General features: G+C 39.0%; 1 protein-coding gene across 5 annotated transcripts in view; it reads right to left on the bottom strand.

Annotated features, from left to right (window-relative positions):
- Positions 1-14,826, bottom strand: part of VPS13A (vacuolar protein sorting 13 homolog A) — a 115,268-nt gene that overhangs the window by 73,948 nt on the left and 26,494 nt on the right. For all 5 annotated transcript variants that reach the window (XR_013924803.1, XM_080371674.1, XM_080371673.1 and 2 more), the window contains exons 20-22: positions 12,248-12,384; positions 5,668-5,800; positions 4,783-4,900 (exon numbers count right to left, since the gene is read on the bottom strand). Coding sequence is in view for 4 of the 5 variants with exons in the window: in XM_080371674.1 (XP_080227800.1) it covers positions 4,783-4,900; positions 5,668-5,800; positions 12,248-12,384 (388 nt within the window). In the remaining variant the exon portion in view is untranslated. The remainder of the gene's footprint in view (positions 1-4,782; positions 4,901-5,667; positions 5,801-12,247; positions 12,385-14,826) is intronic.

Below are 14,826 nucleotides of genomic sequence, written 5' to 3'. Positions count from 1 at the left end.
ACAGTTATCTTTAAACTATTTTATTCAAACTTTACATAATTTCCTTCTGAAAACACACAAGTCTTCCTAGTCAGAAAACTACTCATCTAACCATTGTGTTTTGAGAGATACGTATTTAATGTCTGTTGCACACAGAAGTTACTTAACTAGTGAACAGCCAGTTATTAATGTAATTTATACTTCCTGTAATTTATACCTCCATTTGATACAATGTCTTGCAGATCAGGACTGCAAATAATACTAATAACCACTTCTAATTTGGCTACATAAGGTATATTTTCCTCCTGATGAGAAATTGTTCCCCCTTGTTTGGCACATTTAATTTAATTACTTGTAACAAATCACATAACGGAACCTTCAACAGTATTTTACAGACGAAAAGATGGTTTGGTTTGGTTGGGTTTTTTTGCATAAGAATGTTTACAGCCCAAAACTTCAAGCAAAGTATACACAATACGTTCTAAAAATTACATATATTTAAGCTGACTCTAGCAGTAGTCTAGATATGTAACAGAGAAATAAATAGCATAGCTATAAAGGACATAACAAAGGAAGTCTTTAAAAATGAAAGCAGTAAAACATATTTTAAGCCTGTTTGAATAGGCTATGGCCAATATCAAGTAGAATCACTTCAAATGTAGACACTGATTTTTAAAGACCTAAAACCTATTACAGTTTCTCACAGAACTGAGCAGAACAGAAGTAAGGAGAGAAGTGGCTTATGCTTTTATTACAACACCTAGTTAGAACAGATTAAGAGGTCTGTTCAAAAAGTCAACTATCTCCCAACAGTGGGCAACAGCAGATGCTTAAACACATAGGGTGTAAAGCACAGGACCTGCCATTTCCTTCCAGTTTTGCTGTGCTTAACTCACAGCTCAGTCATCAAAAGGAAAAGAATATAATACAATGGAGAAGGTATGAGGAGAAAACCCCTAAAATTTCAATTACCTTCAACTAACTACAAGAGTAACTGGAAAGACAGCTCTTCATACCTGAACAAGTCAAGCATGAAATTGTACACATTAAAGCACCTAGTTTTCTACAGTTTATGAACTTCTTCACAACCTTAAGTTCTCACAGGTAATTAAATCTCAACTACTTTTGACTTCTACTCTTAATTCCAGTTCTGTCAGCGATAAATTTAGACTTTCTTTTTTCCTTTCTTGTTCTTTTATTTTAACAGAGAAGGTCAGGGTAGATGTGTAGCTTCTGGATCTGAAAGGACCTGTCCATCTTCTGCTTAAGTGCTCCAGTTATCTAGGACACAGCAATTCTCACTTCCATTGCACTTAAACCTCCCTACAAAAAATTCATGTCTATTGTTAAGACATTTTTGATGAATGTTTGTACAACAGATAGCCCATGCCGTTACATGGGAAGGGCTTAGCGGAGGCAAGGCAGATAACTGCAAGTAATCACAGGCTCACAAAAATACTCTTAAAAGCTTTAAAGGTTCAGAAAACATCTGGAAGTGGAATAAAATTAGTCCCAACCTGTAGAGACTGAGTCATGGCGGAGCTAAGTACTTCAATAGATAAGGAAACCTGCGCAAAAGCTTTTTTGAAGTTCAGACTGGTTTTATTAAAGAGAAAGAAATGTCAAGGATGCCATTCTCAAAAGCTGCAAATAAGTACATTCCTCTAAATTGGATATTTTTTTTCTTAAATGAACACAATTATATGGCAGAATTCTCTTAATATTGGTATCCTAATTACTGGCTTCATACACCTTCATAAACCAGATGAGAAGACTCCCAGCCACTTCCTTCAGAAGTGGGGGAAACATATCACAGGATAAAGCAAACATAAAAAAAACAATTTACACAGGCTAGAAAACTACAGAATCATATTAGTGCTTCCAAATGTCAAGTGAAAAAATCTGTAAGGAGCACTACACCCAATTCTTAGAAATGAAAGAAAGGCAGGTACTCAGATCTAACCACAGTGAAAGCCTGTTTTAAGGGTTAGGAAACGAGCAGATGAAAATACAGGTTAACAGTGAAAGGCCCTTGATACAGTGCTCTTCAACAAATGAAAGACAAATTCGTATTCTCTTCAAGGCAGCAGTATAGAAATGTGCCTTCCTCAAAGACAGCACAAAGTCCTGGTGAATTCATTACTGGGTTTGAACAATAAAATCACAAGGAATTCAACTGGATTCAATGTACAAATGTCAAAAAATAAAAAAAAAAAAATAGACACCCACACAATTAGCTGCTTTTTAGATAACTTAGTATAATAGGTGCTCTCTGAACTAAGGAATTAACTCATAAAACCCTACTACATTAAAGAAAGCAATTTTGGTACTAGTTTTTGCTGTAGATCAAATGTTTTTCCACTCACCTTTCTCAATCAAACTATGCTATTCCACAGCACAGTTCCAGATATGAATTAAAAGAGCAGAAAAAATATAATGCTGGCTCTATATGCAAGTATACTTATAAAAACGGGAACATAAAGGAACAGCTACATGTATACTGAAAATACACTAATGTATGTGTAACTGAGGTGAGCAATACTGATCCATAATACCCTATACTCAAGTAATTATTAAAATTTAGTTTAGAGGATTTTTGCTGACAAAAGCTATCACTTAATTTTTATAATTTGTGTACAATTTCATCTAGAGATCACATGAGCTTAAATATTTGTTCATAAATACTCATTAACTGAAAATTCTTTTTAAAAAAGAGAAATTATGCAGTGATTAGAGATTTGGCATTTGAAGCGACACTGATACTGACAGTAATGATGAGTTTGAGTAGTAAGATCTAGACACCAACAGAAAATAGAACATTTGATTTGGAAAATACATAACCAAATGTAAAAATTTGTCATACAAACCTAACTGGATATATACTATACCAAATTTCATGATTTCCAGACTTCTTAAAACTCAAAGTGAGAAGGAAAAGCAGCAAGCCCTTAAAGAAAAGGTCAGATCTCCACCATCAGATAAAAGGCTGCTGCACCTGCCATTTCAAGACTGGCAGATGACTCTAGCATATCATAATACCATCAACAGCATAGATACTGGAAGCATTTGGAGAGTAAAGGAGGTAAAAAATGAACAAGTTCGGCTGCTGTTGAGTCACAGTATCAACATGATAGATTTTAAATGGTTACTTGCTCTTGCTGCAGGTTAAAGAACTAGTTATGATTAGCAACTAACTGTGGCATACAACTTATCTAGTACTAAACTGCTGTCCATGGCATTCCTAAGAGCTGTAGACAGTGCAGGTACTCAAAAAGAAGCAGCAGCTGATCTCCAAGCTGTGAAGTGACTGTATGAGAATTTGAAACACAGAAGTAATATCCATTAGGGAAAATCTTCCCAGAATCAGTCTAAACACATACACTGCCAAAAGAAGAAGCACAGCTGGTAGCCAAGACAGTTTGACAGGTAGTAGTACAATACTGCAGCAGGTGTTCTCATTAAGAGCAGAAACTCCTTAACCCATGTTATACTAGCATAACTTGGACAGATGTTGATTACAAACCCACATAAAAAAAGACAATTTATTGTATGACCATAGAAATGAAATCTGATTTTCTCTCCTTAGAGCTTCTAACGTAAAAAAAGAGATTCCTTTGAGTTGTATTTCCCTTATCTCACTTTCTCCACCAAAGAAAAAGTACAGAGGAAAAGAGTAAGATGTTTTGTAAAGCCAAGCATCAAAATTCAGACTGCAGCCTCCCAGCCTTCCAGAAGGTGGCACCATTATACCATGCAATCATTGATCTGTGTTCATAATACACAGCACAGCTGATGCGTATTATTTTTAAGGTTTTTCCTGACTAAGTAAATCCTAAGTTCTTCATAATTGTTTTATTTCATAACCTGCCTCTTGATTTTTTCTGATTGTACTAAACAATTTTCTGCAATAGCCTAGGTCTATTTTTATGTCATTAATTTTCTGAAGTGCCTAGCTGAAATCTAAATTTCCAACAGCATTAAAAATGAAGTAAGCATATACACTAGCTTGTTGTAGCATAAAAATATGATTCTTATTAATGACATAATAAACCAAATTACCCTGTAATGCATTAATACACTAGTTTACAAGTACTTCAGAACCAACTGGACTTTTTGGTAGTAGTGTCCTTATCAGGCATTAGTCAGGATGCACTTTCCAAATCGAGCGCAAAGGTAATATCTGCCACTTTGACTCAGTGATTTTTAACAACAAAATGTCATCATTAATAGTAAAATACATTTTCTTCTGATTGAGTATAATTTCCATAACCAAAAGCTTTTTTGCTAAATAAAGCCTAAGTGCAAACCAATGCAGCTGTTTCCCTGAAAAGTCATCTCTAGTAGGTAAAATGACACTATTAATAACTTAAGTGAAAGGGAGTATAATAGCACATTACTTTTCAGAATAAATTTGTGATGTTTATAGAAGAGACTTTGTAAGTTCATGTTTTTTGCTCATCAGTACTTTCAATGAGAACTGCAATAGTTCAAAACTATTTTTGAACTGCAAAATGAGAACAGCTACTAGAAGGACCTAATTAGAACAGCTAATAATATCTAATAAAAATCCTTAAATATATTATACATACTTATTTTAGAACATCATAACATTTTAACACCTCTTCAACATATGGCAGTTATTTCAGTTTATTCTCTATTTTTCTCAGTGAAGGTATTTTACTTCCAAGACACACACACAGCCAATGTAAAATAACAGAAGTATAATTAGATCCCTGATTTTTTTTTCTTCCCCTAAAAAAGACATTTACCATAAAATTTCAAGATAGGAAAGAACCCACATACTTGGGCATTCTTGCATCTGTAACAACCATAGCCCTGCTAAATTCCACTTTCACGTCTAAGGGCTGCAAGATATGTTGAGATGAGCATTTCAGCTTCCGAACCTCTTGCCAGTTCTCATCTATAAGAGCAAATAAAACCTATGTTTTAAACACTGAAAGAGATTACTTCCCATTACACATATCACAGAATTAAAGTATCTGCTATTAATTAGCATATATTGTTAAAAATTCAAGTGATGTGATCTCTTTTACAGTTCTATCAATACATGCGAACATACAAGATCTGAGCTACTTAATTTCTACCGTTCACATCTAAAGAGCTACCCCATCTATGCTACAGACTAAGGGCCCAACTCTTAAAATACATGGTACTAGAAGTTTAGGCTCTGGATTCCCCTCTGGAACCAAAGGGTTAATAGTCAAATGCTTTAGACTTCTCTGGTTCTGACTCTTTCAATATTTTGAGTTCCCAATCTACTAGTGAAAGTTCCCTTCAATAAGGGATTCTCATCTTAACCCTCAAAAAATGATCAAGTTACCATTATTCATGGATTCTGCTCTGAATTTGGAGGGAAACAAGGAAAAGGCACTGAAGGAAAATACTGTGAATAAATTACACCTTTATATTTATTATGCAACAAATCAAATGAGACCTCTTCAAAAATAAAGGATTTATCTGAACTTTGTTTATAGCAAAAACTAAGATTGGAATCTAAGGCCTAAAGATATGTTTTAGAAATCTATAACACGTTCATAGCACTCAATTTAGAACATGCTCTTGAAGTATGTTCCAAAGATTCTCCACTGCTTCTTTGTTAAAAATATAAAGGCGTATAACCACTAAAATATTCCTACTCATTACAGAATTACTTTCATGAATACTTACCATGTCTGCTGTACAGTAACTGTATACTGCTGAGCTGGATATCAAAACTGTCGTAAGCTCTTGACATTATATCTTCAATAGTGCTTTGTCCTACTTTGAGTTCTGATAAATCAGAACGACTTTTGCTTTTCATCTTAAAAAAAAGGCACAAAAAAAGCATAGATCAATTTCAAAAAACCCAAAGCATTAATTCCATAAATACGTGATCCTACCATGACAAAATAGTAAACTTTTAAGTCCTCATAAGGGCACAGTGTCTTACAAACATCACAGCAGAGAATTAATTACTTAAAATTAGTAGCCCGTATAAAAAAAAAAAAAAAGAGAGAGAGAAAAAAAAGTATTAAACTCCATTTCTTTTTCAATGAAAAAAGCAAAATTAAAAAGGAATTAAAAATCCATGACATTTTGTACTATATATTGTATAGAATAATTTCCTTTAATAAGTGACTTGCACCCCCAAGTATGAAGTCTCAAATTCTTTGTAACCAGCAGAGTAACTTTAAGGGGTTTATATATATATAAGAATATTACTGCATTAGTCATCTCAGAAACATGAAATTTATTTTTGAATCCTCTTGAATTTAGTTGTGGTCTTACCCTGTTACATGTTAGTCAAACAGAGTAAAAGGGAAGACGGCATTTGGACTGTTCGTGATCTATGTTCAAGGTCTTTCCTTTAATATCAGTCACTAACCCTTTGTCTCAGTTGTGGAATACAAGTGTGAAATACCAAAGAAGTACGGGTATGTGCCCTCTGTGCTGTTCATCTCCAATAAAATAGGGCTGTCCTCATCCTTAAATATCTAATATTTTGGATCCATATCGGTTCTTGTCAGGCTCAGATAATATTTTGGATAACCATGAAACAAACAGCTTTACATACTAGTATCCAAGACACAGCATGTCTTTTTCCAGTGCTACTGAACTACAATCACATTACAAAAATAACATACAGATTGAAAACTCAGAATTTACCAAATTAATGTTGCCTGTGTAACCTTAATTAAGTCTGCTAATGTATCTGCATTGAGATACAGTTTAATTTTATATGCCATTTTCCCCCTTGGGAGTTGATCTTATCCAGTACATAACTGAGGGAAAAAGACTATTTGTTTTGTACTAAACATACTCATTCAATGAATGACCTACATTTCACTTAAGCATACATCAATCAAAGTGAATACAGAATTATTAATTGTATCCTGAGAGCATTTAACTTCTGTCTCTTTGTATGGCCAGATTTCTTCATCTTGCTTTCTAATTTCTATTAGACAGGAACCAATCCAAAAGTTGCATTCACTATGAAAATTACTTGTCCATCGCAGAAAAAAAAATCTCAGAATTATCTACTGGAGTCCAATTCTGAAACATTCTTCTATGTCTTATTCTGAGATAAAATTTACTAATGGTGGAGTAGATAAGGTGGGCTGTTCTATTTCCCTTCCTCCATTAGATCTAGAAGGCTGTCTCAAGCACCCAACCAACATCCAGATTGATTACTGAACTCTACAAAGTGCCTACAAATGACCAGTATTCAGAAGAGCTGGTAAAATAATTAGTCACTGAAGTTAACCGATCCAGTTGTAAATCCAAATTATTTTTATGATCTACACAACAATGTTTCTCACTAACTCCACTTTCTGCTCAGACAGAACTCCGGCGGGAACATGTTGCCACCCACGTGCCAGGCTGCAGGCTGTGCCTTGCTCTTCCACCAGTACAGGACAGCAACAGCGAGCACACCTGTGGGAGATGCACCCAGCCAGAGGAACCCCTCCGCTGAGCAACAGAGCTCTGGGAGGGGGTGAGTAGCTTGAGGAGTATCAGGGAGTGCAAGACAGAAGTAAAACTACTGGAACTGCACCCTACCTTCCCTGAGACAGGTCCAACAGGATGCATGATACATAGAATTCCCTATCCTCTCTCTGCCTGGCCGAACACAGTGACTTAAGGGATAGGGGGCAACAGTGACAAGTTCCTGCCCAGCACAGCAGGTGCATCTCCTCTGTGATTACTCCACCTTCTCAAGTGCCCTTGCATAACAGGTATGAGGCTCTGTAAGTATAACCAAACAATAACAAGGATGATTGTTTATCTAGTATGGAGGTGTTGCCAAGGTTAAGTCAGCCTGTGCCCTGTGTCAAAACTGCTGCCATAAATAAAAAGGCACAGGTTATTGTTCCCGTCAGAAGGCAGTCTCCTAGGGCAGAAGACCCAATACGCAGACTAGACTCACGCAGAAGCCTGTTGCCTTGCTGGGACCTGGGTTAAATACATGAAGAGAAAGCTTCCTACCCTGGAACAGCCCTCTGATTATTGACTTTTCAGGTAAGCAGCAATGAAGTTGCAAGAAGTCTAAGAGCGATCAAGACAGTCTTCAGGGTCTTGGGACAACTGGTTAAGGGATCAGGAGCCCAAGTAGCCTTCTCCTCTATTCCACTTCCAAGGAATGATAAGGAAAGAATAAGGAAAGGAACAGGAAGACCCAGCAGATCGATACCAGGAGAATTTTGGGGTTTTTGATCACAGGTTGGTTTACACAACACCAGGGCTGCTGGGAACAGACAGGGTACACCTGTCTCAAATGGAGTAAAAGATCTTTGCACAGGAGTTAGCCAGGCTCACTGAAAAAGCCTTAAACTAGATTTAAATAGGGAAAGGGCTAAAATCAGGCTCACTAGAGATAAGCCTGAGGGCAGCATGCCATTGTTTGACAATGTGCTAGTGAGGTCCTTCAGCCTACTATCTCGGGAGAAGCAGGGAATGGAGATCCACGCAGCTGCAAAGACAAGGGTTATTGATGTTTTACGAACACAGAACTGGAGGAATTAGAACTTCTCTCCCCAAAAGGTAGCAGGATCAACAGCCCAACTAAAGTGCATCTACACCAATGCACACAGAATGATCCACAAACAGGAGGCACTGGAAGCATTGTGCAGCAGGGAAACTACAACATAGTTGCCATCACAGAAACATGGCAGGATGACTTGCACAGCTGAAGTGCTGCAATGGATGGCTATAAACTCTTCAGAAGGGGTAGGCAAGGAAGGAGAGGCAGTGGGTAGCCCAGTACATTAGGCAGTGTTTTGACTGTCTAGAGCTTAATGATGGTGACAACAGGGTTGGGTGTTTCTGGGTAAGAATCAGAGCAAAGACCAACAAGGCAGGTATCATGGTGGGGATCTGTTATACACCACCCAACAAGGATGAAGAGGAAGACAAAAAACTCTGTAAGCAGCTGGCAGAAGTCTCACAGTCACTAGCCCTTCCTCTCATGGGGGACTTCAGCTTGCCAGATGTCTGCTGGAAATAAAACACAGCAGCAGCAGAGAGAAAACAATCTAGGAGGTTCCTGGACTATGTATAAGGTGGCTCCCTCACCAACTGTGTCAGGAAGTTAACTAAGGAAGGTGCCCCACTGGACCTGCTGTTCGTGAACAGAGGACTGTTCTGGAGGCTGGAGGCCATCTTAGGCACAGTGATCACGAAATCATAAAAAGTTTTCACTTCTCAGGGAAGAAGGGGCTTCAGCAGAACCGCTACCTTCAACTTCAGGAGCATCGACTTGGGCCTGCTTAGCAGCCTCGGACACAGTCCTGAAGGTCCAAGTGGTCCAGGAAGGCCGGACATTCTTCAAGAAGGTAAAGGTGCAGGAGCAGGCTGTCCCCATGTGCCAAAAAACAAGCCCTTGGGGAACAAGACCAGGCCAGCTGAAGAGGGAGCTTTGGCTGGATCTCAGGAAAAAAATGGAGTTTATGACTTTTGGAAGAAGGGACAAGCAGCTCTGGAGGACTACAAAGATGTCATCAGATTATGCAGGAAGAAAATTAGAAGGGCCAAAGCCCAAGTGGAACTTTACCTGGTCACTGCCATAAAAGACAATAAAAAATGCTTCTATAAATACATTAGAAACAAAAGGAGGGCCAAGGAATATCTGCATCATTTATTCGATATGAGGGAAACAGTGACAAGGAATGAGGGAAAGGCCGAGGTGCTTAATGATTTCTTCATCTCAATCTTTAATAGCAAGACTAGTTGTTCTCGGGGTACCCAGCCCCCTGAGCTGGAATACAGGGACAGGGAGAAGAATGCAGCCCCCATAATCCAAGCGGAAATAGGCAGCAACCTCCTACACCACTTAGGCACACACAATCTATGGTGCTGGATGGCATCCACCCAAGGGTACTGAGGTAGCCAACAAAAGTGTTCACTGAGCTCTCATGGGTATAGTATTCACAGGGTAAAAAAACTGGCTGGATGGCCAGGCCCCATGAGTGGTGGCAAGCATCATCCAGCTGGTGGCTGGTCACAAGTGGTGTTCTCCAGGGGCCATGTTGGGGCCAGTCCTGTTTAATCTGAGTACCCTCAGGAAATTTGCAGATTACACCAATCTGGGGGGGAGAGCTGATCTGCTGGAGGGCAGTCAGGCTGTGCAGAGGGACCTGGGCAGGCTGGAGCGATGGGCCGAGGCCATTCCTGTGAGGTTCAACAGGGCTCAGTGCCGGGTCCTGCCCTTGTGTCACAGCAGCCCCACACAGCGCTACAGGCTGGGGCAGAGCGGCTGGAAAGGGCCTGGTGGGAAAGGGCCTGGGGGTGCTGGTCCACAGCCGGCTGGGCGTGAGCCAGCAGTGTGCCCAGGTGGCCAAGGCGGCCAGCAGCACCCTGGCTGGTACCAGACACGGTGTGGCCAGGAGGACCAGGGCAGCGATGGTCCCCCTGTACTGGGCACTGGTGAGGCCGCACCTCGAACGCTGTGTTCAGGTTTGGGCCCCTCGCTGCAAGAGGGACGCTGAGGTGCTGCAGCGTGGCCAGAGCGGGCAGCGAGGCTGGTGCAGGGTCTGGGGCACAAGGCTGACGGGGAGCGGCTGAGGGAACGGGGGCGGTTTAGCCTGGAGGGAAGGAGACAAGGGGAAACCTTATTGCTCTCCACAGCTGCCTGAAAGGAGGTTGTAGCCAGGTGGATGTTGGTCTCCCCCCACACTCCCTCAAGTAAAAGCAACAGGACAAGGGGAAATGGCCTTAAGTGGTGCCAGAAGAGGTTTAGATCAGTATGAGAAAATTTTTTTTCACTGAAAGTTTTGGCAAGCATTGGTACAGGCTGCCCAGGGAAGTGATTGAGTCACCATCCCTGGAAGTATTTAAGAGGCATGTAGATGTGGCACTTAGTGACATGGTTTAGTGGTGGACTTGGCAGGGCTAGGTTAACAGTCAGACTTGATGCTCTTAAACGTCTTCTTCAACCCAAATGTTTACATGATTCTATGACCAATACAGGCTGGGGGATGAGAGCAGTCCTGCAGAGCAGGACTTGGGGGTACTGGAGGGACATGAGCTGGTGATGTGCACTCACAACCCAGAAAGCCAACCGTATCCTGGGCTGCATCAAAAGAAGCGCTGCCAGCAGGTCAAGAGAGATCTACCCTGCCCTCATGAGGCCCCACCCACCTCTAGAGCCCTCACCAGGAAAGACATGGACCTGTTGCAACAGGTCCAGAGGAGGGTCACAAAAATGATCAGAAGAATGGAACACCTCTCCTATAAAAAAAGGCTGAGGGAGTTGGGGTTGTTCAGCCTGAAGAAACCTTACTGCAGCCTTTCAATGTATAAAGGTAGCTTCTAAGAAAGATGGAGCAAGACTTCTTACCAAGGTCTGTTGTGATAGACAAGGGGTAACAGTTTTAAACTAAAAGAGGGCTGATGTAAACCAGATAAGCAAGAAATTTTTTACAATGAGAGTGGTGAAACAGTGGAGCAGGTTGCCCAGAGGGGTGGCAGATGCCCCATCCCTGGAAACGTTCAAGGACAGATCAGACAGGGGTCTGAGCTGCCTGATCTAGCTGAAGACGTTCATGTTCGTTGCAGGGGCAATGCATTAGGTGATCATAAAGGTGCCTTCCAACCCAAACTATTCCATGATTTTTACTGAAACCCATATGCTCAGAAAGTCAGTCTGTGGCAGACACATAGACAATTTACTTGTTTACCAGTATTTTAGGCTTTGAAACAAATTCTTATGACAAGAGCAGATAAGGCAATCTAAACAGAGAGTAAGTGGCAGAATTATTCCTACTCAGACTGTAAGTAAAAAAAAAAAAGTTGTCTGTATTCATGTAAGATCATTTGTCCTGGAAAAAAATAAGTTTGCCAATGAATATGTAGAAACAGTGTCATTTTCTCATTTTTAAGTTAACTGAATGACCAAAAGGTTAACTGATAAAAAGAATAGTAACACTAAAAATCAGAGGACCATTAAATCACATAAGTAAAGAGTTTACCGTTTTGTATTTTAAGGTAAAAAATTTATAGACATTTTCCATGTAACAGTTTAAAGCATCAACAGTGGTTTTGTACCAGGGAAGGAGTATTTTCTAACAAATCTTTGGGGTGAAAGAATCTACTAAGAAGAGTTTAGTAATTTCTGCCTTGACTGGAAAGCAATTTAAAATAAATACCTAATACAAACTGCAAGGGGAACTTGTACTTAACACGTACCACAAAATACAAATTAAGAAACTGGAAATCACATAAAAGCTAAACCATCATTTTCAGTAAGTTACTTCACTAGGTAAATGAATACCTTAAGACTACCGAGATCCAGAAGGAGTAAATTTGATGTATGGTCATAGAATCCCTTTTGTGGAACAATGATGTATGAAGCCATGAGGTTAATTTTGAGGTCAAGAACTTTCTGGGTTTCAATAACATACAGCAAACCTGAAAAATAATGCATTTAATAAATATAAACAAAGTAATCCATACAGAAGTTATGGAATTAAAAGAAGGTATAAAAAGAAATTCAAGTCTAACTTTAAATTATTTAAATGAGCTGTGAATGCTAGATGACTAAGTTTAATTGCAGTTACAGGTGCTCTTCAGATTTCTGAACCAGTCATTACAGGCAGTCTTTAAAGAAGCACCAAGTAGATGAAATGATGACAGAAAAAATGCTAACAGACAAGTAGAGACAGCAACATGACACATGCAAATCCAAACAAGTTTCATACTGAGCAGAAATGAAATGAGAAGAACTGGAATGCGTCCCACAACTTGGCAACTGCTGAGTTAACTCATTGTGCTCTGTAGATTCAGAAATCAAGTTGTCCTGGAAGTTCTTATGGGGAGTATTCAACTGCACCGGCCAAACTGCTTGTGTTGTTACTACTGAGATACTGAAGTTTACACTAATTCTGCTGTCAAGCATCTCCATCTTCAGGTGCTGAAGATCAGCAAATATAAGGTCTTTCAAAAATGCTGTTTAGAAATCATGCAATTAGGTGGGAAAGTCAGACTGTCAGAACATTTGAGATCAAATTCTGGGGGTTTTTTGCTTATCTGAAGAGGAAAGAATAGTCTTGCTTTGCGTTAGCACTGAACACTCCCTTAGGATACTACCACAATCCATTTAATATTTACCAGGTCCAACAAGCTGATGATCACAAAAGTAGAGATAGTGAGTTACAAAGATGAAAACATGACACTGCAACACACTCAACGTTGCTAAGAAAGCAATTAAAACCATTCCAACGTTTACTAAAGCTTGTCCTGTCACAGGAGAGCTAGATTAGTCAATGAGGAACTGGATGGCAATCACACTTCAGGATTTGCAAGATAAAATTACTTGGATTAATAAACATATTAACATTTTTTCAGTTCCCAATACCCTAACTGTATTTGAGTGATGTAAAAAATTCAAGAAACAACTTTTATTTCCCCTTCATTTGGGAAGGGAACACAGCTGAGTCCATAAAGTGAACTCTGGGAAACTAAGCTTTTGTCTTCTAGCGGTGCTGAAAATCATAAATATTTTGGTGTAGCAAGTTCCTTCCCTTCTGCAGTTCACAGTTTCCCAATGTTGTCCAGCTACCTTCTGCTGCTTGAAAGAAAAGGTTAAGAATTCTTCCCCAAGGACTTCAAGTCTAAATGAATTATTTTGATATGTTTTCGGGTTTTTTTATTCTGCCTCTGAGACTGCCATAGTCCCCTGCAAACACAATATTCTGCAGATCAAATCTTTCCCTGGTAATTCTCTAAGTCTCAGCCAAGATTTTACAAGAAATGCACGGCAATTTTTTTATTTTTCTTTTAGAAATTTTCACCAAGCTTCTCATTTGCAAGTTGAACAAGCCTTTAGATTACTATGGGCAAATCAGCACTCTTGTGATGGTAAGAGTCATTGGATATACCTCTAAAGTAATGCTATGCTTAAATTATAGTAGATACAGAGCATAATCTCATATTTCTGGGAAAAAAAAAATCCATCATGATCAGAACCAGAGTATTCAGTGGTAGTAAGCAGAGAGCCAAGCATACCAAATCTAAGCAAATTTTTGTCCAATTAATCTCAAGAATGAACTGTGGTATCCATACATTTAGTAGTGCTGGAGAAGTTTCTGATAGAAAAGACATGCAAGTTGATCCACCTAACTTTTACTGGTTCATCTGACATTATTCGTTAATTAAACAGTTCAGTCAAAGAACTAATGAATAGAAATATAACTGATGCCTGATTTCATTCCTGATATTAGCTTGACAAAAGCAATCGATTAACTACCTATTATGCTTGAGTCTTCTCTAACTGCTTTCACTTATTACTACTGAGTATTCACATTTTTTTGAGTGTACAATATTAATTGGTTCCAAATTTAAATGTTAAAAAAAAATATCATTCATTTTTCCTTCCAAAAAGGATTTATATGTGAAATCTCCCCTTAGTATCCTCTCCCATCCACAGTCAAGAGACAGGACACTGCGTTGGACATGCCTCTGATCTAAAAACCCTCAGATATCCTTACTGGAACAAGTTAATTCCACAAATCCTAGTTTTAAAAGTATTGACCATTTTAATTAATGTGTCAAAACATAAGATCTCTAGAGATAAAAAGCTAAGATAAAATGAAAAATAGAGAAATGGCTTTTATTCTGAGTAACTGGAAGATAGATAAATACAGTTCATATGACTGGATCTGAGTCATTCCAAATCAAAATCAACATTTATCAAGGAATAAAGTGGAAAGCACCTAAAAAAAGGCAGTAGAGTCCTGAAAATTAACAACTCCAGCAAGGATGTAGGGGTTTCATTAGAGGACCACTATCAGTTTTTAAAGACCATGAAACAATTGGGGCCATTTAGATATTTAATGATGAAAGCAACACGCT

This window comes from Falco punctatus, assembly GCF_963210335.1.
Source record: "Falco punctatus genome assembly, chromosome: Z".
NCBI lineage: Eukaryota > Metazoa > Chordata > Aves > Falconiformes > Falconidae > Falco > Falco punctatus.
Note: the sequence above shows the minus strand (reverse complement) of the source record. Positions and strands in the feature narration are given on the sequence as shown.